Source organism: Pollachius pollachius (genome assembly GCF_949987615.1).
Source record: "Pollachius pollachius genome assembly, chromosome: 4".
Lineage (NCBI taxonomy): Eukaryota > Metazoa > Chordata > Actinopteri > Gadiformes > Gadidae > Pollachius > Pollachius pollachius.
The window spans coordinates 23,424,495-23,450,511 of NC_136937.1; the positions used below are offsets into that span (position 1 = coordinate 23,424,495).

Sequence of the window (26,017 nt, forward strand, 5' to 3'; positions counted from 1 at the left end):
CTTGAGATCAAACATCTCAGTGAAGGCCCTAGTGTTCCTCCCAACACACATGCATATGTCCCGATAGTAACACAAAAGCCAGATACTTTTTATTGCTCTGTATTCCTAGCTGTCATCCTGGATCCCGCAGTATGGTCCTCATGGTACACACACAAGCACACACACCAAACACACCTCTGACACAGTCGGCCATAATACTACTTCCGGCCCACTCCCCCCCCCCCCAAACCGGATGTCGGTACGGTCGCGGGGACCCCAAACAGGGATATGTGATTAACTACTACGGTTGTCTGTATTTATCTGAGTGAAAGAACGTGAATGTTATTAATTGTTTTTATTTGGGAGTTATCACAAGCATGATCGCTAAAGTCATTCAGTGGCATCTGAAGTATTTACGCTGTATGCCCATTATGCATAGACCTATCATCTATAGCCTACACCCATTTATTAGCAATGAGTGTGATACATATTTTTTATTTTATTTTTACTTTATAAATGATGGTGAATTAATCTAACAATGCAGAGGTTAATTGTATTAACTATAAACAAAGGTGATTTCCACTGTGGGTCCCAGCAATGGAGATGGGGCCCAGCGATGGAGAATTTTATTTCTGGTAGACCTAGTCAACATTATTAACTATGGTGAATCTATCTAATAAAGAGGTTGATACACACATTTATTTATTAATGATAATCACCATAAAACAATACATTGCGAGATATAATACAGTCGCATATAAACATTATTTATCGATAAGGAATCGCGATAAAGTAATTTTAGCTTAATACAGGTGATTTCCCCCCATGGATCCCAGGCAGCGCGGGCGTTGGGCCTGAGGCTGAAGGACTGCATTGAAAAATACACATCCCAGAACCCCCCGCGAAAGAGGCTTGGACTGACATTCTGGTCCCGTGACCATAGATGGCGATCAGGCAGCGCGTTCACCACGTCTCGTGCAAGGTAATAAACGTTCAGCTCACTCTTTCTTAACCGTTAAAAAGTTAAACGGCGTTTTACGAACTACAGTTGGATGCTACGCAAACGAGTATAATGCGAACTATTAAAGCAACTCCTAGCAATCCCAGCACTCAGTCACGACCTGCTTTGTTGGAAATTCGCATATATAACCTAGTTTACCCACGTGTTTGTTAAACGACATCCAGCCACAACCTAACGTTGCATATTATGAAATACGTTGTCTCATTGCTTAGGTTTAGCCTTTTTCGAGCTAACTCGGCTATCTCTGTGTCTCGTAACTGTCACCGAACAGCCTGGCAGCACTGAGTGTTCCAAACGAAAAGTGTGTAGCCTACGTTTGAAACGCTCAGTCGTATTCACACCGCTAACATGTTGAAGTGAAAACACAACTGTGTTAAGTCTGGCACTGCTGCGTCTGTGTTATTGGATTGTGTCATGTGATTGACGGTACCGTGATTTACAATGTTATGTTGCATCGTTCAATAAATAAATAAATCTTGTCTCAGTCTCCGTTATTGCAACGTAACAAATTGACGTTATGTATTCACTGTTTATATATACACTGTTTTTCTGTCACAGCTTCACCAAGACCGCCGGCTGCGGGATAACGCTCAGCTGTCGCAGTGCAGGATGGAGCAAAGGTCGGCCTCCTCTGTTACACGTAAACAGCAATAGGTAGCCTGCCACCCTCCCAATCCTTCTGGTTCCTCCGACAAGGCAGACTTGGCTACCGAAGCACTCACCGTTTAGACCTCCCTTGAGCTCCGAAGCGTTCCTATTCCCCTCAAGAATCCCATATGTCATAAGTTCCTTTTCCAGATACCAGGCAACAAGCTTTTCATGCAAAGCCAGCCACCACATGCCCCACACGAACCGTCCGATCCAAACAAGCTGACTCATCTGGATCTACAATGGGGGTGGACGAGGGTCCCGCAGGTGTGGACAGACCAGCGGAAGAATCTGATCTAAAGGAACCGATGGCAGAGGACCCGGGAGGAGAATGTGGGGATGTCATGGCAGAGACGGTTGCTATGGTTACCACCGCTGGTTCTGAAGAGCTGACCGGCCCCGAGACGCAGACAGAGACGGCCCCCCGCTCGTGGAAGTGGTCGGTGATCTACCTGTGCATCTACGGCTTCATGTCGGCCATCAAACCCGGAGAGCCGTTCATCACCCCCTACCTCCTCAGCACTGAGAAGAACTTCACCAGGGAGCAGGTCTGTCTGTCTCTGTGTCTGTCTGTCAGTCTGTCTCTGCGTCTGTCTTTGTCTGGCTGGCTGGCTGTCTGTCTGAAATGATTCAAGGACTAGTTGAGGATGTTCAGATACAGCCTATCTGTTCATTTGTACATCATCGTCACGTTATAAATGTCCCAGATGTCGCTGAATAGGTGACTTTCAGCTCAACTATTTGACAGAGAAGCATAAATTAAACTTGCCTTGAATGATTTATGATATTTACTGTTTTGTTTATTTGGCTCAATATCCACTCACTAGCCATCAAAGTGTTTTTTAAATGGATTAATCACTAGTCAACAGAGGGCCATTACATATTGGTCTGAAATGCTGCTTTCAATTAGTATTTGGGTGGTTTACAAAGAATGGATTGGACTCATGTGCTCATTGTATTCATTATGTTCAACTGAACTACAGAGTAGGCAGGATCTTTTTTTCTTGGACCCAAGGCAGGAAACTAATTTGTCAGCGGATTAACAAACCAGTCACCCTAGCAGCGGGTGACTGGGCAGTTCAAGGTTCACATTCCTGTCAAACGTTGGTCTGATTCTAACGTTAAGACAATTAAGTGGCCTTCGACTGGTTGCAGATTCACTGCATTGTGACAGAAGGGATTGTAACCAATTCATGTTTCACAATACAGAGTAGCTGTGGTTATGTTAATGAATGCAGTGGCAAAAGTCCTATGAGTTATGTGTTATGCTGCACTCCATAACAGCTAGCTTACAGAGCAGAAGTGGGTGATTGTGCCTACTGATTTGCCACATGACAGTCAGTTAGTTACTTCACATTGTCGGACCCAAAACCCCTCTGTGTCCCATAGTGATAATAGAACCCATTACTTTGATCTATATTTAGTTCATCGTCTTGAATTGCGTCACAAGCAGGGTTTCCGCTCCTGAATCAAGTGGAGAAACAAGGGTTTGTGATTGTCTGCGTGTGTGGTAGATTTACATTTACATTCGGGGCATTTAGCAGACGCTTTTATCCAAAGCGACTGACAATAAGTACATTTGTCAGAATACGAGAAACAACATATCGCTGACGGTGCAGTAAGGATGTTCAAGAAACGGATGTGCAAAGCACTTACGATCGCTAGGTTAACCCATTCACCGTATACAACACAGATAGCTAGGATAAGATGCTACACAACTTGCTATTCTTTTAAAACTATTATTATTATTTTTTTGGAGAAGTAGATTCATAACACGTCTTAAACGTAAACCATAGATACAAACCCCCATGACGTGACTCTGGGCCCTCCCACCAGGTGACCAACGAGATCAACCCGGTGCTGTCCTACTCCTACATGGTGGTGCTGGTGCCGGTGCTACTGCTGACGGACTTCCTGCGCTACAAGCCGGTGCTGGTGGTGCAGGGCCTCAGCCAGGTGGCCATCTGGCTGCTGCTGCTCCTCGGCTCCTCACTGCCCCACATGCAGCTCATGGAGTTCTTCTACGGCATGACCATGGCGGCGCGCGTGGCCTACTCCTCCTACATCTTCTCGCTGGTCACGCCCGGCCTGTACCAGCGCGTGGCCAGCTACTCCCGCACCGCCGTGCTGATGGGCGTGTTCTTCAGCTCGGTGCTGGGCCAGCTGTGCATGTCGCTGGGCGACGTGAGCTACACCACGCTGAGCAGCGTCTCGCTAGGATTCGTGTCACTGGGCCTGCTGCTCTCCCTCTGCCTGCCCTGGCCCAAGCGCTCCATGTTCTTCAACCGCACGCACCAGCGCCAGCAGCAGCAGCTCAGGGAGCTGGTGGCAGGGGTGGGGGAGGGGGACACCAAAGCCACCAAGGTGGAGCGGGACCTGATGAACCCTGCGGGGGTCAAGGCCCCGGTGTCGCCCGCCCAGCCCCCCTGGCGTTGGTGTACCCTGTCCTGGCGGCAGTCTGTGTTTTTGCAGATGCTGGGGGAGGTGCGGGGCGTGATAAGGGAGCCCAACCTGAGGCTGTGGTGCCTGTGGTGGGTGTTCAACTCCACAGGGTATTACCTGGTGATGTTCTACGTGCATATCCTGTGGAACAAGGTGTACCCGGCCACCGAGAACAAGCACGTGTACAATGGTGGCGTGGAGGCCGTGTCCGTCCTGCTGGGTGAGAGGGAGCAGAGCACCGCCGCACTGGTTACAGTATTTGTCATCATGGGAATGTGTTTGTTTTCACCTCTTTGAAATTCAAATTTTAAGTTTCAAGTTGTTTCAAAAACTGATTCTTATTCAATGCTCACTTATTCAGATACAAAAATTAAAGTGCAGATATTCAACACACGAAGTTTGTTACTCATATTCAAGTGGTCAAAATATGAATCAGTAAGTTCATAAAAATGATTAAAGTAAAATAAAAGTGAAAAAAAAAATTAACCGAAGCAGCATTGTATTCCAAGGACAGGCCTAATTGATGACTGAACGCAACCAAACTGATTTCTGTCATCAGTCTGAGAGCGTGGTCTGTCTGTCATGTGATCATAGAAAACGCCCCCCCCACATCCACACTGTTGGATGAGGAGTGGATGTTTTTTTCTACAAAGTTAGTCTGATGTTGTGCGGTATTGCTTTTCAAGACTAACCTTGTTCTCACGAGGTAACGCCTGCAACAGGCTGCTCCAAATCAGAGTTATTGGCAAAAGAGAGGGCGGGACTTCCGATCCACATCCGTTTCTGTTCCATGTACCGGGAATGCCTCGCCTTAGGGACGGCAGGTTGGTCTTTGGTGTTTGACTCCAAGCCGAAAGGTTCTAGGCTCAAACCCCAACATCGGCTGGCTACCTATAGTCCCCCATGAGGAATCCCCCCTAACCCCCACCTGCTCATTAATGACAAAATAATACGAAAACCTCTTTGAAAACTTTCGACAACAAAATCGTAATGGTAAATCGTAACATTTTCAAAGCTTCAAGCCACTCACTGGTTGACCTTCCTGTGGGTTTTGTCATCCAGGTGCGATCACCTCCTTCCTGGCGGGTCTGGTGAAGATACGCTGGAACCTGTGGTCGGAGCTGCTGATCGGGGTGATCACCGCCCTGCAGGCGGGCCTCCTGCTCCTAATGGGCCTCACCGACAACATCTGGGTCTGCTATGTGGCCTACGCCCTCTTCAGGGGCTTCTACCAGTTCCTGGTGCCCATCGCCATGTGAGTCTCTTGGCTTGGTTGCTGTTGGGGGTCATTGCCACCTTGCAGCCATCTTGGCTCTAAACGCTAGTTAGCAAAGCTTTAGCGTTTTTGAAATTCTAGATGTATATTTATTGAGTTCCATTGTTTCATTACACCAAAATACTATTAAACACCAAAAACCCTCCCTCAGGCATGGCTATAAGCGCAATAGGTGATAAGTAGGCGAACATGAAACCAATGAGTAAGTCATCCTAACAACACGGTGTTGTGGTCTTAGTTTCCAGATCGCCTCGTCCCTCACTAAGGAGTTGTGCGCGTTGGTGTTCGGGATCAACACCTTCCTGGGGACCATTGTGAAGACCATCATCACCCTCATCGTGGCCGACAAGAGGGGCCTCGGACTAGACGTCCACGCCCAGGTAAGGCAGTCACTGGACCCTGCTTCAGGTGGAGTCGGTGTATGGGCCTCTAGGTCCTTTGACGTTGAATGCTTCGATAAAAAAGTTACAAGCCAAGGAGCGGCATGGGACTGGACACTTACGAGGCCATTTCCATTGTTTAATCATAGCAAATATCATTTCACCACGGCTGTTTTGGGACGGATGTAGCCCAAGAATAAATCAGTTTAACCAATCAACATCTATCTTTGTCATACAGTAGTCACCATAGTCTCTGAACATGTTGTAGTGAAATGCGGAGGTTATCCCATATCTACGATTCTCAACACCCAGTCCTCCTTACTGCATCCATAGTGGTGAACTACAGTCATAGACCTATAATTATCGCTTTGTGTTATATGCGTTGATCAATCGTATAATAGAATATGTATAGGTTTCTTTTGAGAAGATAACGGTGTTCAGTTTAGGACTACTTTAAATTACCGAAAGGACGAAAAAACGTCAAAAACGTCTCCAAAACATGCATGTAATAAAGACAGCAGCAAATACACAAACGGACACACTCGCTTATCATATCCCCCTCATTTGCGAACTGCCATTCGCTACACTATTTTACTTGTTGATCGACTGAAACTCAATTATACTAGACTATAACTCCTGCTGTAAAAGGATCTTTCTTCACATTCTTCTTGGGTCTAAATGCCAGCTGGGTGGGTGAACTGAATTTGGAACCAAGCTTTCCTGGTTAATAAGGCCCATAGCCCCTTTAACCCCAGCATCTTCCCAAAGAAATCACAACATGATACATCTACTGAATAATTTGTGTTTATGTTATAAGTCTACTAAACCGTTATGGTATGTTAATGTTGTTCCATCGTTTAAGCTGCAACTGTACTTCAGAGGGTTAAACGCTTACCGTGTCTAAACATTTGTATTTGTATTTCCTTCGCCCCACAGTTCCTTGTCTACTTCTTTTACTTTGCACTCCTCACCGTCATCTACATGGTCTGCGCCGCCGTGGTAATCACCCGTCACTATAGGCGCCAGTCGGGGGGCGGGGCCAGCGCCCTAGCCATGCCCACCGAGCTGAGCCCAACAGCGGCGGTGGAATCTCACTCCGATGCAGAGCCTCATTCAAACGGCAAGGCTGCGTCTGCATAACAACCACCTGGACACAGGACACCTGGGCTTCTCGCTAAGCTCTAAAAGGGTGGCTGTAGGGTAGGGGTCGCACAAAACAAGCAATACTACTCAACACCATCGCTTTTGACGAAGGTACTCGAAGGACGAAAGAGCTCCCAGCACCTTCAATCAGAGATGTCCCTGCGCCTCTTGTGGCCTCCCCATACCGTCGTTAAACATGTCCTTTGAAACCCCCCAAACAGATCAGAAGATGTGACTACGAGTGTTTCCTATGTGCCTTGTCTCGCCTCCCGCGGTGTCGTAAATGCGGGTGTGCGGCCTACTTTAAGTGAGAATGGGTTGGAAGTTGCCTTGGACAGTGGGACCAGCTACAGGAATCTACTGCATTGTTCAGTTCTACTCTAAATCGTTTTGTTTGTCGTGTTGTAAAAAACGGTATTATATCACAAGGCCGTTGTGAGTTGACTCTAGCAATTCTTTTAAAAGGTTAATGATTTATTCTTTTTGAAACTGAATGAGCTAAGTGATGCCAAGTACTCTAGTATGTTGTAAGAAATCTTCCTCATGAAATGGTCGTAGTGAGCCCCGGTTTGTTATTTTTGTAAAGATTGCACTGGAGATTTAGAGTAGCTCTCAGAATGATTGTCCGTCTCCATATGCTGTAGCTGTCCGAACTCTGGCAGTCGGCGAATCAGACCCGTGTTGGGACAAGGGGCCATGATTGCAATGCTATCGCCATTAACATTGCTTTAATGGAAAAGTCGGGTGGAGTGTGATTTCTTTGTTTTTTGTATTCATTTAGGAAGTATAATGCAGAAGTCTTATACTAATTAGTACTGTTTTACACTAGGTCCATTTACCCCAGTGTATATAGGAATATATATTTGATATACTTGATAGATATTTGTCTATCCTCTCCTTGACTGACTGACTAGAGGTCGGCATCGGACAACAGGACAGCTTGAGCGAAGTAAGAGTTTAGGGATGTTATAATGAATCTGCATTATTCAGTTTACTGGTACTGAAGACATTACACACATACTATACGGGTCAATGGCACCAGGAGTTTATTAATCATGCATTTCACTCTGGTCTGATGGAGTGGCGAGTGTCCATTGGCAAAGAATATGATTTGGGACAAAATTGGTCGGTAAAGTATGAAGTGCTGTTTGTATAGGAATGGTGTTGCCTTGGGTCGCCTTATATTCCCTGATGCCGTGTCCATAGTGTGCATGAAAAAAATATCAACTGCCTTTTTCCAATTGTTTTTTACACAAACCACATTCATTTGTGGTTAGATTGAGTCGGACGAGCACCGTTTTGTAGAGGTTGTTACAAACCATGTTGTGTTTCTTTGATTTTAAGAATTGGTTTGTAGGTTTGCTGAACACTGAACATGAATGTGAACCCCTTACTTTTAACCAGTTAAGTCGATAAAGCTGAACCTTGGTGAAATGCTGTAAAAGGAATAGGAGAATACTTGACTATCTTAACCTTAATCATTTGTTAATTTTGTACTTGAATACTAAATCTTTTTTTTGGCAAAGAGATTCTGTGATTCTTTGTTTTTAATGACTTTGTTATTTTATAACTTCCCTTGACCATCCAAACCTCCACCTCACCCTTACTTTATGATCGGTCACAATGTAGAAACCTTAATTTGAATATATATATATACACAAGAGGCAAGGGGGGATTATTGCTAGGATGTTTTGGACGAATATGTACGTTACTAGGTGCAATGCCTTCTCTGCAATCCTCTTGTAGTCATCCTTGAGCTAGATGCCCCCTTTCCTTCTCCTCAACCTGTCTTTGTATGTATCGTACGTTGTGTTGACTGAATGTGTCTGCAGAATCACTGACCCACAAGACAAAGTGGACCACGTTCTCATTTTGCTCATGCCAACCTTGCCACTAACATTTAATTTTTCTGACAGCAATTAAAAGAGAAACAAACAATCAATGCAACTTGTACAGTGTGCAGACAAACAAGGTTTACGTTAGTCGCTTAATTTTTATCAGCTTATTCTGTTTGGCACTGCTGATGAAGCATCAGATGATATCCCTGCTAAAATCTGCCCTGAGTGGGCTTGTGTGAAAGGATAACTTTGGTGTCCCTCGTTTTTCAATTGGTCCTGCCTAGAGCTAGAGCGCTTTAGCCATTCCAGCCCCTAGATGGCGATGATGTAACCTTTAGAGGCAATAGCCCCTGCCGAATAACAAGTCTTTTTTATTTCCTCTGATAGGCTCAGATAGTCATTGTAAAGTGTCTGAAAACATTATGGAAAAGATTCATACAGAGAACAGAAAGAAACACCCCCCACTCAATAGTCGACCAGTTTCACAAATGTTATCTGTATTAGTCACTTAGACCCAGAAGGATAGGAAAATAGGGTCTGATAATAGTTATCCTTTTAAGCTGTACGCAGGATCATGTTGAAAACATTAGTGGATTGATATTGCATACAAACAGGGGTTAATCAAAAATAAATATCCCTTTTTTTAAAGATATTTAAAATATCTTTAAAGACCATAGCAAAATTAACTCTTTCTCAAGTGCCATTGGTTACAACAGATGTGTGTATAAAAAAACAACCATAAAATAAATGATTTTTAAAGATGATAGAAAAAACATTTGCCATAATCTAAAAGTAAAAATATTGGTAATCATAGAGCATCTCTGGACTGCTTGTCAAGAAATCCTCCCTTCCCGTTTTCACACATCCTGGGCCGTTGGTGAATAAGGCCCATAAGAAGATCATTTGACCTGATTATGTGTGTGTTGCCCAGACTTTTATTGTTTACTCAGCTGCAGTAAGCCAAGCTAGCAACAACTCTGTTGTTCTGTGGGTCAGGCTTATGGTCTGACCATCTGGACACAGCGGTCAGGCAGACCTCCCTTGAAGTGGGCCAAAGTTGCTCATGTCAATAGTTTTTTTACGAGTTATAGACACATTTTTTATGAAAAATAAGAACACAAATGAAAAGGTGAATTCACACTCCTGGTTATTCTCAATGGATAGCACCATAACAGATAGCAAAACAAAAACAACCTAATTATGTACAAAACATACACACTTAATGCGTAAAGAGAGTCGTGTCTTTCTGCATGGTGTGAAACTTCGGAATCTTTTTAAGATGATTTTGAAACGTGTATCGTGTGTGTTTTAAGTGTTGGAGCATTTTGTTTGAGAGGGTGTATGTTGTATGGGCATTCTTGCATATGTACATACAGGGCTTTCATGTGTGTGTTTGTATGTTTGAATTATAACTAGTTATGGTGTATGTTTCTGTACAGTGTATATTTGTGTGTGTATGCTTGCATATGTTTGATGGCATGTGTGCATTTGTGTGTGTCGGTGTACTTTTAGGGATTATGACTGTGTATGGTTTGTGTGTATGCATTGTTTATATGTGGGTATGTATGATCACATGTGAACGATGGAATGACTTTGTGTAATAGTGTACCTATCCTTCATCCATGTGTTTGCTTGGTTTTATTAATGTGTGTATATGCCTATATTATATGTTGTGCACGTGTGTGTGATTGCATGTGTGTCATGACCATGTGTAATACTGTCTGAGTGTTTGGTATCGATGTGTGTCTGTGTGTCCTATCTGCGGGCCTGGCCAACATAGCTGTTCTCCACACACAGCACCACGTAGGAGCTGGAGCAGCTGCGGGGTTCCTCCCTGAGGATCCCCTCCCCTCGGCCCAGCGGGGAGGCCTCGCCCCTCGTGCCCCCGTCACCCAACCGCCACGTCTCGCAGTAGCTCTCCACCTTCCGCTGCCCCCCGCTGGTAGAGCCATGCCACAGCATCTTCTCCGGCCTTGGGGAGGGGAGGGGGGTGGGGTTAGAGTTTGCCTCTGCCATCTTGAATATATGTTTTTCAAGTCAAAACAAATCTAGGATTGCCGTAAACTGATGTAGCTTTTATGACGTTAGGTAGGAATCAAATGGGTTTCCCGTACGTAGGGTAACCAGATGTCCTCTTTTGCCCGGACATGCCCTCTTTTTGAGACACTTTTAAAAAAATGTGCTGCGGAAATTGAAAATCGTCCAGGATTTTATTTAAGCCTCATACATGTTCACATTGAATTTGCGTTGCGTTTCTCTGGGTCGTTCACATTAAGTACATATTTGTAATTAGAAATTCACGATCAAGTTAGGCTACGCCCTCTCCTACTCAGTTCTGTTCGCTTTGCATTGGTGGAAGTAAGTAGGGGGAGTGGTTAAGTAGAGCCTTCAGATTGGACGGTTTGACTTACTCAGTTACCGTCATGTTTTGTAGTCATTTTTTTACCATTATTGTTTTATAGGGACGAACATTAGCAAATTTCTCCTACAGGGGATTGATAAAGTTCTACACATTTGTATGCAGTCACATGTTAATATACCCCCCGACAAAATCTCACTCTGAACTCGAAACTTGAGAGCCCTGTAGTACACGTAAATAGTTATAACAACAAGTCTCTAGGATTCCCCCATGCGTAATTTCAAATTCCAGATTGATTAAGGGAGAATTTCACCGGTGGAGACATGAATCCTTATTGAAAGTGGGTCATATATTTAGTCGAATAGTGACATAAATTTCAAATTTGTGCCTTCTTGAGTGAGAAAAGAAGGCAGAGTGACTTTTTGGCCCTTGCGGATTGAAGACGGAGTGAGGGACGTAACATAACAGCCAATCAGCGTTCACTCCTTGTAGTCCAGCGTGAAAAGCAGCATGGAGGAGAAGTGATTGTTGCCGTTTGCGAGCATTATATTTAAATAATATAATATTATATAATATATAGATATCTATATAATATAATATAATATCACGGCCAAAAGCGGTGTGCGCCTCCGGATGATGTTATGAATTAAAGACTGCGTCTGGTTCTCGGACGTCTCTGGTACTTCCACAACGAGTAAAGACTCGTAGTGGGGTTATCTCGGCCAGAGTCCTGCACAGGTTTGGGTACCCGACGGGTGACACGCACAATTTGGATGAAACGGGGGAAAAATAATGTACGGTGTCGGACACGGGTGCTGGTTGGGTCAGACGCCTGAATAGCGCGGGTCGGTCGCCGTTTTTGCGATTGCGACCGAGACTTCTCCAGTGCTGGAGATGTTATTCAGGAGCAAAGGACTCAACTAAAACCGTCCACAGTGGATGATGTGTTTTTTTGCACAGCAATCTAAAGCACCACGCCAAACACCGGATAGTGTAATTCCCCGGCGTTCCATCTAATGCGTCTAATTTTCCTTCGGGTGCGGGTCGGGCGTCGATATCTAATTTATAGTGGGTCTGGTTGGTTGCGGAATGTAATTCTCGGGTACGGGCGGGTGCAGGTTTGCAAAATGAGACCCGTGTATTGATTCTCGGCCAAGGTGGGGAAGGAATTGGGGGAAGAAACGTTGGCTTTGACTCTCTGAAGTCCAGAATGAACTGCAACTTCAGATTGATGTGGAAGGACCAGAGGCGTCGGAGAACCCGATGCAGTCGTTTATTCATAATATCATCTTAAACGACTGTAGACTGTAGAATACATTCGTTGTAGACTGAACCGCGACATGGAGGGGAAAGGGATTGTTGCCCGCGATTGTAGACTGCGATTGTCTCCCGTCGGAGCCCTGCTGCCCGCTGCCCACTCCTCGCTGCCTGCTGCCGTGAGGCACCACCACCGCTAGGCACCACCGCCGCGAGGCTCAGCGCTGCCCGCTGCCGAGGCGGTGGTGCCTCGGCCCGGGCAGTGGGGCTCCAGCGGAAGACATTGCGGTCAACAATCGCAGGCAACATTCCCTTTCTCCTCCATGTCGCAGTTCAGTCTTCTTCAGATTTATGTGGAAGTGGAAGAACCAGAGACGTCGGTGAACCAAACGCAGTCGTTTGAGATTCATAATATCGTCTGGAGGCGCACACAGCTTTTAACCGTGATATTATATATAAAATTATTATAGATGTCTATATATAATGCTATATCATTTAGATACAGAGCTCCAGGTCTCCCGCCGGAGCTCCCGGAGTATTCTAGAATATCTTATAGAACACGGCCAAAAGCTGTGTGCGCCGGATGATATTATGAATAAACGACTGCGTCTCTGGGAGCCTACTACATTATTGCTTCATTGGCGCTTGTGTGATCTACCGGTCACACGGTAAAGTAAAAATCCATACAGTAGCGCAAATTCACACCAGTGTATTCTCTATACCGTTTATACCATACACCTAGGGTGACCAGATGTCCCGCATTTCCATGACTTTGAACGCGTCCCGCAAATTGAGACGTTGTCCCGCATTGTAATTGACAGTCAGACTCGATTTTTTTTTTTTTTTGGAAATGCGTGATTTATCAGCTAGCATTTATCAAATAGCTGCGTGCGGAGACAGCAGGGCTGTCATCAGGGAGCGGGCGGGGTGTTTGATCATGTCAATGAAACTTGGTCTCGGACGCAGGTTAAGGGCACGCCCACCACCAAGAAGCAATGCAAGGGCGATCCTAGTCAATCGCCTAGGGCGGCAAATGCGTTGAAGGCACCCTCTGGTGGCGGCCTTAATTAATTATGAAATATAAGTAAATAAGCGAAATAAAACACGTTTATCAAATATGTTTCTAAATAGAACGGACAAGGGGGGAACGGGGGATTATCTGTTATTGCGGACTGAAACCCCCACTGAAGGTCCCACGTCGCCTCCTCTCTCCCCCCCCCACACACACACTTTGTCCCGCACAAACGTAGTCTTTGTCCCACTTCTGGTGAATTGGGATCTGGTCACCCTACATACACCCCTAATGGTGTGTTCCGAGTCGGAAATATCCCAACTTTCTTGCTGCATTTTTCGGAGGCACGCCTCCTTTTTGTCTTCATCTCTCGGAATTCTGAGAGTAGACCGAGAGCAGTGATGACGCTCTCAACAAAATGTCTGCCCCTTGAAGAGATTTATTAGCCCCTATTGTTTCTGTAATGTTTTTTTTTTCCCTCAAATTCTGGAAAAGTCATACTGCAGCCGATACCGTAAGTCAAAAACTCTTGTAATTTTCAGGTATGGTTACCAATAACCGTTTCTACCCATAAACCCAAATTTGTGGTACTGCACCCAAAGGTGGCGCTATTGTAAAAAATCATGAATTAGGCTTATTTCTCCTCACCAGATTGACCTGGACTCAAAATTCTTTCAGAATATTAATCCCTAGAATCAGACGCATCTATAAAACCCTGTCTAATGGGTCTTATGCCCTATAAATGTATACTTTTCCCACAATTTCATATTAAAGCTAAACATGATAAAAAAAATTGCAGGCTACAAAAGTAATCAAAAATGCACCTAAATTGCCACATAAAATCTTTAGACCAAGCCTCACAAAATTCATCGAACAGAATTTGTTTTACTTAGTTCCATTTGAGAAATATTGGCCAATAAATTTGGAGCAGTTAGCCCATTTTTCTTATATGACCATTTTGTTATTGTATTAAAAAACAAACAACTATTATTAGGTGGATACCAATAACCCCCGCAACTAATAAACCCAAATTGTTGTACTGCACCCAAAGGTGGTGCTATTTAAAAAAATTATGAACTAGCCTTATTTCTCCTTACGAGATTGACCTGGACTCAAAGTTTTTTCATCATATTTATCTCTAAAATCAGATGCATCTTTTTCACCCTGGTCTTCTACTCTAAAAATGTTTACATTTCCCACAATTTCATAGAAAAGCCAAACGTCCACAGTCTCAACCCATTTTGCCTATATTACCTTTTTTTTATTGTATAACTACTATACGGCTATCATTAGGTGGATACCATTAACAGTGCACATTTTCATATCTGTACTCTTTTAAGAAAGCCCTTAATTCTCTTGTGAAATGAATGCTTGGAGTTGTCTTGATGTGTGCTTATTAATAGACATTTTCAACATGTGAATGAGGCTTTATGTTCAGGAATGTCAGTGGCTCAATGATAATGCCTTGTTCTGGTGATCCTTGGTGTTCGAATCTCGATTAGAGCATTAGGAACAAGCTGAACACCACAATTTTCATTGGCACTCATTTAAGAAACACAACATTGAACAGCACCTGAAATTCATAAGGCAATCAACATTCCGGTTGTTTTTTATTAGTTTCCAAGAATCTGACTACCAAGACACAGTATGGCATTAAGGGGAACTTCTTCATTAACCATTTTTCCTTCATAATGAACTCTGTCATATTAATATTTATTCCGTTAGTGTTCTTGACAACAAATGTTTAATTTCCCCAGAATTTCAAAGATTTTTCAGGTATTTGCTTTTAAGAAAGCACTTAATTCATTTGAGAAATGTTTGCTTGGAGTTTTCTGGATGTTGTGTGCTTATCAATAGACATTTTCACCATGTGAATGAGGCTACATTTCAGGTTTGTCAGTGGCTCAATGGGATAATGCCATGTACTGGTGAACCTTATTTTGAGAGTTCGAATCCCGATTAGACAATTATGAACATGCTGGACATGACATTTGGCCATTGCTCTGCAGCCCAGTCACCTGAAAGCCGACGCGGATTATGGCATTAAGGGGAACATCAACATCTTTCCTTAATAATTATATGTCATATTTATATATCTTCCATTAGTGTGTTCTTGACTTTTCATTTTGCTCGGACCCCGTTAATCATCGCTTGCGGTTATATTTTTCTTTGTATTTGTACCACGTTGGTCATTTTAATGTCTATTTTTAAATGCTCTTACACACTTGATTACATTGCTACTTTATTCCGGTCACCAATTTATGCATTGCACGGTCTTGCTGTGCGTGCAATACAATGTAAAGTTGTGTTGTTTGTTTTTGAGCTGATTTGATAAAGAGGCTAATGTAGCTAACAATAAACAACGACTAGCCAATTTCATGACGCAATCACAAAGTCGAACGAGAACGCTATAAATGCTTTGAGACCAGAAATTACGTCAAAGGTTCAACTCGGAAGGCTGGCGTCCGAGGATTCAGGTGGATTCAACACAACATTAGAGGTAGATACGGATTTCTCCCCTCTGAGGGGAAAATGATGGAATGATGCAAGACCATTCAAAAAATTGTCCCTTTAAGGCTAATTTAAGCAGGTTAGGATTTTGATGTTAGTTGCCATGTGGAAGTTAGGGTTGTTGGTCAGACAACACTAAGAACTGTTTGCTTTTCAGATACTGTCACAACGAGAAGTTGTACTTTGAGGTTAACACCATGGTTTGTGTTGGTGTGTGGTGTGGTACCACTAGATGTATCTATGTATTTAAGATAAAGTATGATCAATTATGACAAAGACAGGAGTGACTGCAGTGTTGCATCGCGAACCACTGACCAGGCTGCGTTGGTCAAGATGTCCATGCCATCGAAGGAGTATATTGTCGCGTCTTTCATCTTGCCCTTGTTGAAGATCGCGTCCCAGCTGTCGAACAGAACCTCATCCTGTAGCAGGAAAGACACCATCAGTTCACGTGCTTCAGTTATGGTTCATAACCTTTTCTATTAAGGTATTAATGTAGCAAAAGTCTTTAGCATGCGTACACTAGTCACAAATGTGTAACATTAAATTTGAAGACGCAAACTTTTTTTCTACCATTGTAAACACAAAATAGGGGCTATGAGTTCACAAGTCCTTTGTTACAGGTGGACAAATCCTATCCTGTGCATCACAACTTCAAAGAGTCATGCACTTGACACTTTTTCTACAATTATTGCAGCGCAGTTGGTGCAAAACACATTCAGACACCCGTGTTTCATAATCTGAGAACATGCACAAAATTTGTGCATTCATAAACCCAAATGTGAACAAATGCATCAGAAGTTGCACATCTGTGAAATATTTCCTCACAAATGAAATTATATAGATCTCTATGGTCCCAGTGTAGATTATAAAATGCCCCCCCTTCCGGCGACTTTCATTGGTTAATGCTGCAACTTTGTCCTGCCCACAGACGCTCTGCGTCATACGGATACAAATCACTTTTGCTACACTTGTAGACGTGTTGCAAAAGTACACATTGACGTGTTGCAAAAGTATCCGCAAGAAAAAAAACAGCTGAGACTCGTAGCAGCAGATTCGAGCAGTTGTATCGATGGACTTGTGCTCACTAATTAAAATGCTCATTGAACATAGCGATCTATATAATTTCATTTGTGAGGAAATATTTCACAGATGCAACTTCTGATGCATTGGTTCAGATTTGGGTTTACGAATGCACAATGTTTCTGCATTTTCTCAGATTATGAAACACGGGTGTGTGAATGTGTTTTGCACCAACTGCGCTGGAATGATTGTAGCAAAAGTGTCAAGTGCATGACTCTTTGAAGTTGTGATGCACAGAATAGGATTTGTGCATCTGTAACAAAGGACTTGTTAACTTGTAGCCCGTATTTTGTGTTTACACTGGTAGAAAAAATATTTACGACTTCAAATTTGCTGTTACACATTTGTGACTTTAGTTTACGCATGCTAAAGACTTTTGCTATAATAATACCTTCATACTTTTCCTGGGAAACGAAAGGGGACCCACAACGGAGCCCTGAGGTGCATCTACCTTGAGGTTGACAATGGGCAGGCGGGCCCGGTCGGTCCTGCGGACGATGCTGTTCAGGTCCTGGAGCTTGGAGGAGAGGAAGGCCCTGAAGGTGCCCTTCATGCCAATGGCCCGGGCCTGGGTGAAGCACTGGTAGTCGGCCCCGCGGATGCCGCGCATGGCGCCCGTCTGAGGTCTGTTCAGGGCGATCAGGTGAAGCTGTGTGCATGAGGGGAAGACGTTACGGCTCTGATCGTTTTCTTACGTAATGTAATTCACGGGTTTACAGTTTCATTATGCGTATTATCGTGATCACTGTTTAGAGGCTGTTCATTACGGCATAATACAATTTATTACAATCCTAGGATTAGAATACGGCTCTTCAAAATATGTTATGTCTATCGATATTTTAAAACGGGGCTTCATCATTACAAATGGTTACTACTTTGTTCTTTACTTTGAAAAGGTACACCTTATATAGTACTAAGAATACTACCTTTATAATACACTGAATACTATGCTGACGTTAACTAGCCCGGATGACTTCAAACCTAATCCTTGCTGTCAACAGATCAGCAGAACAGAAAGCGTCCCCTCTCCACCCCAGGCTGTCTGAACCCTCTGCTCCTCTCTCACCCCGGGACCGGAGGTGTGGTGGTGTTTGGGAACAACGGGCTCCAGGGAGCTGGGCCTTCTCTGCGGGGTGACCGGGAACCGCCCGTCCGGGGACCACCCTTCCGGGGACCGCCCGTCTGGGGACCACCCATACGGGTACACAGGGCGCTCCTGAGCAGGGTGGAGAGGAACCCGACTGTCTGGAGCATTGAGCCGGTCGGAGAAGCTTGGGTAGCGCGGGTCGGTGGGGGCCGGGTACTGCGGGTCCGGCTGAGATGGGTAACGAGGGTCTGGGTGGGACGGGCGGTGGCCCTCGGGTTGTGATGGGTGCCTGTGATCGGGGTGGTGGCCCTCGGGTTGAGATGGGTGCCTGTGATCGGGGTGGTGGCCCTCGGGTTGAGATGGGTGCCTGTGATCGGGGTGGTGGCCCTCGGGTTGAGATGGGTGCCTGTGATCAGTGTGATGGGGGTCAGGTTGTGATGGCTGCCTGTGAGCGGGTTGGTGGCCCTCGGGTTGAGATGGATGCCTGTGATCGGGGTGGTGGCCCTCGGGTTGAGATGGATGCATGTGATCGGGGTGTTGGCCCTCGTGTTGAGATGGGTGCCTGTGATCAGGGTGATGGGGGTCAGGTTGTGATGGGTGCCTGTGATCAGGGTGATTGGGGTCAGGTTGCGATGGATGTCTGTAATCGGGGTGGTGGGGGTGGTGGTAGTCTGGTTGAGGGGGGTGGCGGTGGTCTGGTTGAGGGGGATGCTCAGGCTCCGACTGCAGGTGCTGCCTGTGGTCCGGGTGATGGGGGTTTTGGTGGTTGGGATGCTGCTCCGGGTGGCTGGGGTACCGAGACTCGGGCTGAGTCTCCGGTCTCTGCTGGTTGTCGGTGGTCCCAGTGCCCCCGTGACGGTGGTCTGGAGTGTAGTGGACCACCAATGGAGGCTCCACCGCAGCCACCTCGTTGCCCTGGAGATAAGGACGTGCAGACGGTAGGGTAACATTTATTTAGTTGGGGATTTAAAAATATCTTTAAAGGGCAACCGAAGGCTTGTCTATTTGTTTACTTAAAGAGTGTACTGCTTCACGTGTGTGTTGTGGAAACATCACAGTCTGCAGCATCAACACCGTTTCCGCAGAATAATCCTAGAAAGGTGGGCTTGGGACAAAAATCCTGGACCATTGACGGCACTGGTTTGAATTACTGGGATTATTTAGCAGAAACGGTTTTGACGTTGCAAACCTTAATTCTTTATAAATATAGCCAGGATTAAGACCAGAGAACGGTGGTTAACATTTACTTGAACATTTACATTGACTATGAAAGTATGGTTGGAAGAGGTTTTCACAGGCAGGGTTTTTCTTTGTTAAGAGCATTTGATTTATTGAATACTGTGGAGATGTAAAGAGAATTTATACAAATACAAAAAAAAATGCTATTAAAATAAATTGGCTGCTGTAGCTTTAATACATCTTACAGCAGGCAACTAAAAAGCAAAGACAGAGACTCACGTCGTCGTTGGGCAGAGCGATGTAACCCCCAAGCTACAGAAAACAAACAAACACAGTTCAACTATCATGTAAACAGATTTGAAATATCTTTTCCGTATTCCATATTTCTCCATCATTAATGCATTTGCTGTCAGTCAGTGTTCAGGTCAGATAGGGGGGGCTCCGGTACCTGGACTTGTCGGACCCCGTCGCGGACCCTCAGGTAGAGGTCTGTCTGGTCCAGCAGGTAGACCAGGGTGCCCTCCACTTGCCGCCTGGCCGTGGACCGCATGGTGTCGAAGGAGCGCAGCACCATCACCTGCAGACATACACACACGCACACAGGGCCGTACAACACACATACACACAAACACACACACACACACACACACACACACACACAGGGGCGTACGTGCACACACACACATACACACACACACACACACACACAGGGGCGTACGTGCACACACACACACACACAAAAAAACACACACAAATGGGCGTATGCACACACACACACACACACACACACACAGGCGAGTACACACGCACACAGACACACAGGCGCGTACACACACACAGGCAGGTGCGTACGCATACACACAGATCCAAGTGGTCAGGTCTTTACGGGAAGTCCGGGAATTTTTCAAAGCAAATTCCAGACAGTGAACGCAAGGCAATCTGCTCGATTCCTAAAGAATATCATAGCAAATGTCAAAATATGTAAACATTATTAATTAGTTGGGTCAAGTTACGAATTTCCAGGTCATGTTACGTTTTGAAGAGCTCATGGAAACTCAACATTTCTGATCAGGGAGAAGAATCAGAAGTCTGTAAGAAGTCTGTGAAGTCTGTTTCCCAATGGACAGACAGGTTTGATCCCCAATGTCCCCAAGCTACGTGACTGCACCCTCGAGCAGGGAGCCTAACGTCCACCTGCTCCTAGGGATCTGCATTGTGAGTCATTTTACCCTGATTTGAATGTGGCGTCGGTTGAACAGGAAGATGGCTTCACGCGTAACTCACCCCTGAGGAGGGTCCGGGTGTTCCGGGCGTTCCGGGGGGCCCCGGTGGTCCTGGAATACTGATCGCTGAGGGGTCAAATGTCAAGAAGAGCCAAACATCAGACAGTGGATGGGTATGTAGTGAATGATGGTGAATAGTAAACTGGGACAGGTACCACTGCTACAGGGATTTGTACCTCTCCACATGTCCTTTAAACACATGACTGATAATGAATACTAACAATCACCCCAACATGTGACTAGGGTTATCGTTATGTATGCAATGGATAGTTACATTGTTATTCCCATGCCTTAGGGAGCGCTCTACGGCGCCTGTGAAGTGTAACTTGTAACATTGTGCTGGCGCTAGTAAATCAGAGTTAAAATGGATATCATTGTCTCGACCTGCATTGTGTGTCAATCCGTTATTAACAAGTTATGCTTATATTATATGTCAAACATAATACAAATTGGCGATGAGGATGGGATCCGAACCCACGCATGCAAAGGTGGATCGATTTTGTGCTCTTGTGTAATTCACAATACTTTTCTTATTTTATCGTGACATTATCTTTAATTGTTGGAAGTTTTTAAATATTGTATATTTTCTTAATACGTATACATATGGACACCCCCTTAACCCCCCCACCCAGCAGACCCCGGGTGGTGTTAACTCACTCTGAGACCCCCTGTACGCTCCAGGGAGGGATGCACCAGGGGGTCCAGGGGCTCCTGGGGGCCCTGGGGTCCCTTGCCGCCCTTCGTAACCTCTTCCTGGGGCACCGGGCGGGCCCCGGGGCCCCGGCGGCCCCACTACAGATTCACCCTTTATAGGAATACATAAGTGTTAAAATAAAGTGTTCATATGCATGCTGGGAGAATCACTGTCTGCCACATAGAGCATGGTTAAAGTATTGTTATAGTATTGGTGATCGGTAAGTATTGTGAAATTATCGGTAAAGTATCGGTAATATCTAATGGAACATTACAAGTATGGTTAAAGTATCAGTTTTGTATCAATAATCCCCTTGGTAATGTTGACTGATGAATGGGTGATGTATCACAGTATGGGTGCTGTCGGGGCATACCGGTGGTCCCGGGGCCCCTCCAGTGGTGCCATAACGCGGGTCGAAGTGCCCACCGCCGGGCTCGCCCTTCTCCCCCTTCACTCCCTCGCTGCCGCGCTCGCCCTTCATCTCGTTCTGCCAGGAGACAGGAAGTAAGAAAGGTTTGGCAGGATGTAGAAATGAGAATGTATGCCTTTCAGAAATGACTTAGATTGCTGTGCGTAGACCGAACGAACGACTGAGATAAGGCCCATTTTCATTTCGAATTATAATATTATCGTCATGTCGATAGCAATAAGTCTTCATTTGTTGCTGTTGCGGAGGGATATCTATCTTAAGGATTCTCCAGCAATTTATATCACTTGTTGCTCATCATTTAGTGTAAACACGAATATTTAAATTCAAACGGAATCGTTTTTATGAGCCTCTTTTTGAATAAGGGATTTGAGGCTGACCTTGAAGGTGTAGATGTCAAAGTCGGAGGTTAAACCTGGAACAGAAAGTTCATTTTTAGATCATTGTTTTACCAAAAATATTTGTAATACATCCAGAATCTGGACAGCCCCTTACCTGTATCCAAATCCACAACATGCTGAAACTCCAGAAAATGGTTTGACCATAACACTTCTTTTATAAATAACCCCTGATCAAGACGTGTGCCCTGATCAATATGATTTGAATGCCACTAGGCTCCACTCCTTTAGGTGCATCCCAGATATTGTGCTGGTATGTTTTCCATTACAGATGCGGGACAGTATGTGTGTGACACCCAACACCTGCGGACCACCTGCAGACATCCTAGAGAGGATGCCTCACCCCTAACACCCAGATGCCTCACCCCTAACATCCAGATGCCTCTCCCCTAACACCCAGAGGCCTCACCCCCTAACCCCCAGATGCGTTACCCCTAACACCAAGATGCCTTACCCCTTACACCCAGATGCCTCTCCCCCTAACACCCAAATGCCTCACCCCTAACACCCATATGCCTCAACCCTAACACCCAGATGCGTTATTCCTAACACCCAGATGCCTCACCCCTAACCTCCAGATGCCTCACCCATAACACCCAGATGTCTGAGCAGCCTCGCTGCTTAGACATATGTCCAAATCATTGACTAAATGACTAACTGGTCAAATAGAAGTAAAAGGTGTATGTGAGTGCTGGATTTGAGCCGAGGGCAGGGCTTTACCTGGCACCCCAGGGATTCCAGGTATCCCACTATCACCCTTGTCTCCCTTTGTAGCTGTGGGGAAAACAAGACACGTCTACATACAAGTGTCTCTAGTTTCGTACAATGAAGATAATGATGATAACGTTGTGGCGTCAAAATAAGTCAAAACCCACGTCAAAAACATGACTGTAAGAAGGTTTACATTAAAGGGAGAACGTGCTTAAGATAAACATATATAATAAAATGCTGCCCACTAGCTATTAAAGAAAGAAAAACTAAAAACTTATATTAGGTCAAATAACGGAAGAAAGAACGATTATTGTACAAAATAAAAACATTTAAAAAGGGTATTACCGTAATGATATCTTGAGGAGTCGTCATAACCCTGCAACGACAAGACAGGTCATTTATCTGAGGGTTATTTAGTTATTAGAAGGTAACCCTCATGTATTGATGCATTCCTCGTTGATTCTTCAGTCTGTGCTCTGCACACTCGGCTCCACGTGTCCTTCTGTTAGGTCCTCTCTTAATGATACTCACACTGAATCTGTCCGGGGAGCCGCTGCCTCCCGGTTCACCAGGGGGCCCCGGTGGCCCTGGGGGGCCCTAGACAAACAGAACGGGTATCATTGATTAAAGTGATCGGACGCTGGTTAGTTATCGTCAAAATTAAACACTGCACATGGAGAACTAGCTAAGAGCTTTGCTAACGCTAAAGCAGCCAACATCTGCACATTTATGTGTTCTGAAGTCACAAAATCAATCAACAAGTCAACTTGATTTGATGCTTTAAGTGTTGAGCTGAAAAAAAAAGGACTTAAGGACAATTAAGCAATGCCTTAATTAAGGAAGATAATTATGGATCCAAGGGTTATCCATCGCTAATTGACTAAATCCTAATTGATTTCCGGGCTGTATTGTGAGCCGTGTAAAGCTCAGACGTTAGGGTTCCGGGGTTCTGACCGGGTATCCTGAGCCAGCACTAGACGCAGAGTCGCCCTTCGGTCCCTTGGCTCCATTGAGTCCAGGTCGACCCTGCAATAAAACAAACGCACCTTGATTGAAGACAACACCAACAAACAGACAATAACACTAGAGAACTGTTAAAGTATCAGCATTCATTTCAGTGACAGTTAATATAATATTTAATTTTCTCTGCTGCTGTTAATTGATCATTTGTTTCTGATGTATACATATATTTTCTTGTACACATTTGGATATCTGTTTTTCTCTGCTTCTTGCTCCTAAGCTACTGTATGCTGCGCTGCAAGACGTGGGCTACAAGACCCCAAAGGTCTATGGGCCAGCCTGCTTCAACCAGATGATACTGTCAGCTCTAACCAGTCCACAATAAGTACCAATGAACGACATACTGTGGTTATTTCTGCCATTTTCTAACATTTTTCTAAATATTCTCTGCATCAACCACATCCATGTTGTCTTTAAAGCCTCTGAACATGTTGAGTATCTGGATTTTACAGTACAGACGGATACAAAGGAGGAAGAGGACGAGGAGGATGAACAGGACCCAACTGACCGGTCTGCCAGGAAACCCGATGTCCCCCTTCGGACCAGAAGGACCGTATGAACCCTTGGAGGGAAGAAACATGTAAGTATTCTCTGTTTGAAGCATTTCACTGTAGATGAATGTGAACACAGTGTTTGAAACTGTGTTTAAGATTGCGTTATACTCACTGGTGGTCCCACAGGGCCAGGGCGTCCTGGAACCCCCTAAGGAAACAAATTCAATAGTATTATTAATTCATCCACATCATTCATATCTTTTTAAATATTTCCGTGATTCATATTCAATATTTATGGTGATAGAGTTTAGTAGAGCTTTAAAGTGATGGATGACCAAAGAAGAGCCAGTCTGTCATTGAAGCACACAGACACGTACTGGGGCTCCAGACAGCCCTCCCAGGTAGATGGCGTTCCCGTCCCGATCTCTGATGATCCCTGGCTCTCCCTTGTCTCCCTGGACAACAGAACATACACATCACTCACTCTGTTCTACATCCCTCATCACAAACGCCGTCGTAGTGACTCAGTGTTTAAAGGCAGATATGTGATGCATCACATCATCATATGTTCGACTTTTTTAGTATGCTTAGTTATTTATTTATATGTGATAATGAGTTCACTCAGACACAGTAATGTTTTAAATAAATGCATGCAAATAAAGTCATTAGAATTAATACAACAAATTCCTCCAACAGAAAGTAAAAGGACATAATAAAGAACTCAAAAGAGGTTCACACATCATGAAATCTTAGAAATGTAGCCGAGAACTAAAACTGATCTGCGAACAGGTTTATTCACAGCTAGCTTAGCCAGCCTTTTCACCAAAGACAAAGTTCACATAATTTCCTCCAAACAAAACCCCCGAAGCTGAAGTTATAGAACGTGATCATCCCTGCTCAGAAACACACTACCACCATGAGGTCAGGAGCCTACCTTGGCCGCCTCTCCTGGGATCCCTGGCTGTCCGGGGTCTCCCTTGGGTCCGATCGGCCCCTGAAGTGAAAAACATCACATGCTGTAAAAATGCAAAAATGTGTTGTTCTGATTGTTCTCTGACTGGCGGAGATGGCGACACGTACCGGGAATCCTGGTCGCCCTGGGTAACCAGCTTCTCCCTAAACAAGAGGAACACATGAACTGTTCGGAAAAATCTCACAAGTCCTCATCATTCAAGAGGAACATTATAAACTAATAGTGAAACATCTAACAAGTCCTCATTATTCAAGAACAAATGCCTACAGAACAAAGTGATTCTGATTCTGATTCTCCATGATTTGAATGTATAGTACATCGAAAGTGAGGTAGATATTAAAATATGCTTTCACTGCCAAACACTTGGCTAGCTGAACCAGTCTTTAAAACATGATGGGACCACCAAGTGTGTGCTCGCTCACCTCATCGTCTTCGTTCCAAAATATGTCGTTATACTATGGCGGGAGAAAGTTAGGCCAGTTAGTGAGCAGGTGACAACATGCAATTTAGCATTCAATTATGAGTGAGTGAATGGATTTATGGTTAAGTAAGGTAAGCAGTGAGTTGGAGAGTGAGTGGATTAAGGACTGGGTGAGTGAGGGAGAGTGAATAGGTGAGTGAATGAGGAGTGTGGGTGGGTGACAGAGAGAGATTGAATGAGTGGTTGAGTGAGTGAGAGTGAGTGAGTGAGAGTGAGGGTGGGTGAGGAACTGAGAGAGAGAGAGATTAGGTGAGTGAATGAGTGAGAGTGGGTGAGTAGTAAGTGAGGGTGGGTGGGTGGGGGAGTGAGGGAGTGAGATTG

At 44.7% G+C, this 26,017-nt stretch overlaps 2 protein-coding genes across 5 annotated transcripts in view; one reads left to right on the top strand and one right to left on the bottom strand.

The window, feature by feature from the left end:
• The first annotated feature begins 911 nt into the window (after window positions 1–911).
• Window positions 912–7,774, top strand: slc19a1 (solute carrier family 19 member 1). Its single transcript, XM_079735175.1, has 6 exons — window positions 912–961; window positions 1,559–2,196; window positions 3,485–4,310; window positions 5,153–5,345; window positions 5,605–5,746; window positions 6,683–7,774. Exons 2-6 carry the CDS (start codon window positions 1,891–1,893, stop codon window positions 6,884–6,886), a joined length of 1,671 nt encoding a protein of 556 aa, XP_079591301.1. The 5' UTR covers window positions 912–961; window positions 1,559–1,890; the 3' UTR covers window positions 6,887–7,774.
• Window positions 7,775–7,918: 144 nt separating this feature from the next.
• col18a1b (collagen type XVIII alpha 1 chain b) overlaps window positions 7,919–26,017 on the bottom strand; it is a 78,268-nt gene continuing 60,169 nt past the window's right edge. For 3 of the 4 annotated variants that reach the window (XM_079735174.1, XM_079735173.1, XM_079735171.1), the window contains 20 exons: window positions 25,638–25,670; window positions 25,323–25,358; window positions 25,177–25,236; window positions 24,620–24,697; window positions 24,415–24,450; window positions 24,257–24,310; window positions 23,683–23,754; window positions 23,260–23,325; window positions 23,074–23,104; window positions 22,738–22,791; window positions 22,000–22,034; window positions 21,566–21,679; window positions 21,156–21,303; window positions 20,500–20,564; window positions 19,664–19,792; window positions 19,495–19,527; window positions 18,016–18,951; window positions 17,401–17,598; window positions 16,182–16,288; window positions 7,919–10,699 (listed from right to left, as the gene is read on the bottom strand). In XM_079735174.1, the coding sequence (XP_079591300.1) occupies window positions 10,483–10,699; window positions 16,182–16,288; window positions 17,401–17,598; window positions 18,016–18,951; window positions 19,495–19,527; window positions 19,664–19,792; window positions 20,500–20,564; window positions 21,156–21,303; window positions 21,566–21,679; window positions 22,000–22,034; window positions 22,738–22,791; window positions 23,074–23,104; window positions 23,260–23,325; window positions 23,683–23,754; window positions 24,257–24,310; window positions 24,415–24,450; window positions 24,620–24,697; window positions 25,177–25,236; window positions 25,323–25,358; window positions 25,638–25,670 (2,502 nt within the window). In that variant the 3' untranslated portion in view covers window positions 7,919–10,482. The remainder of the gene's footprint in view (window positions 10,700–16,181; window positions 16,289–17,400; window positions 17,599–18,015; window positions 18,952–19,494; window positions 19,528–19,663; window positions 19,793–20,499; window positions 20,565–21,155; window positions 21,304–21,565; window positions 21,680–21,999; window positions 22,035–22,737; window positions 22,792–23,073; window positions 23,105–23,259; window positions 23,326–23,682; window positions 23,755–24,256; window positions 24,311–24,414; window positions 24,451–24,619; window positions 24,698–25,176; window positions 25,237–25,322; window positions 25,359–25,637; window positions 25,671–26,017) is intronic. The other variant, XM_079735172.1, reaches the window with a different exon arrangement.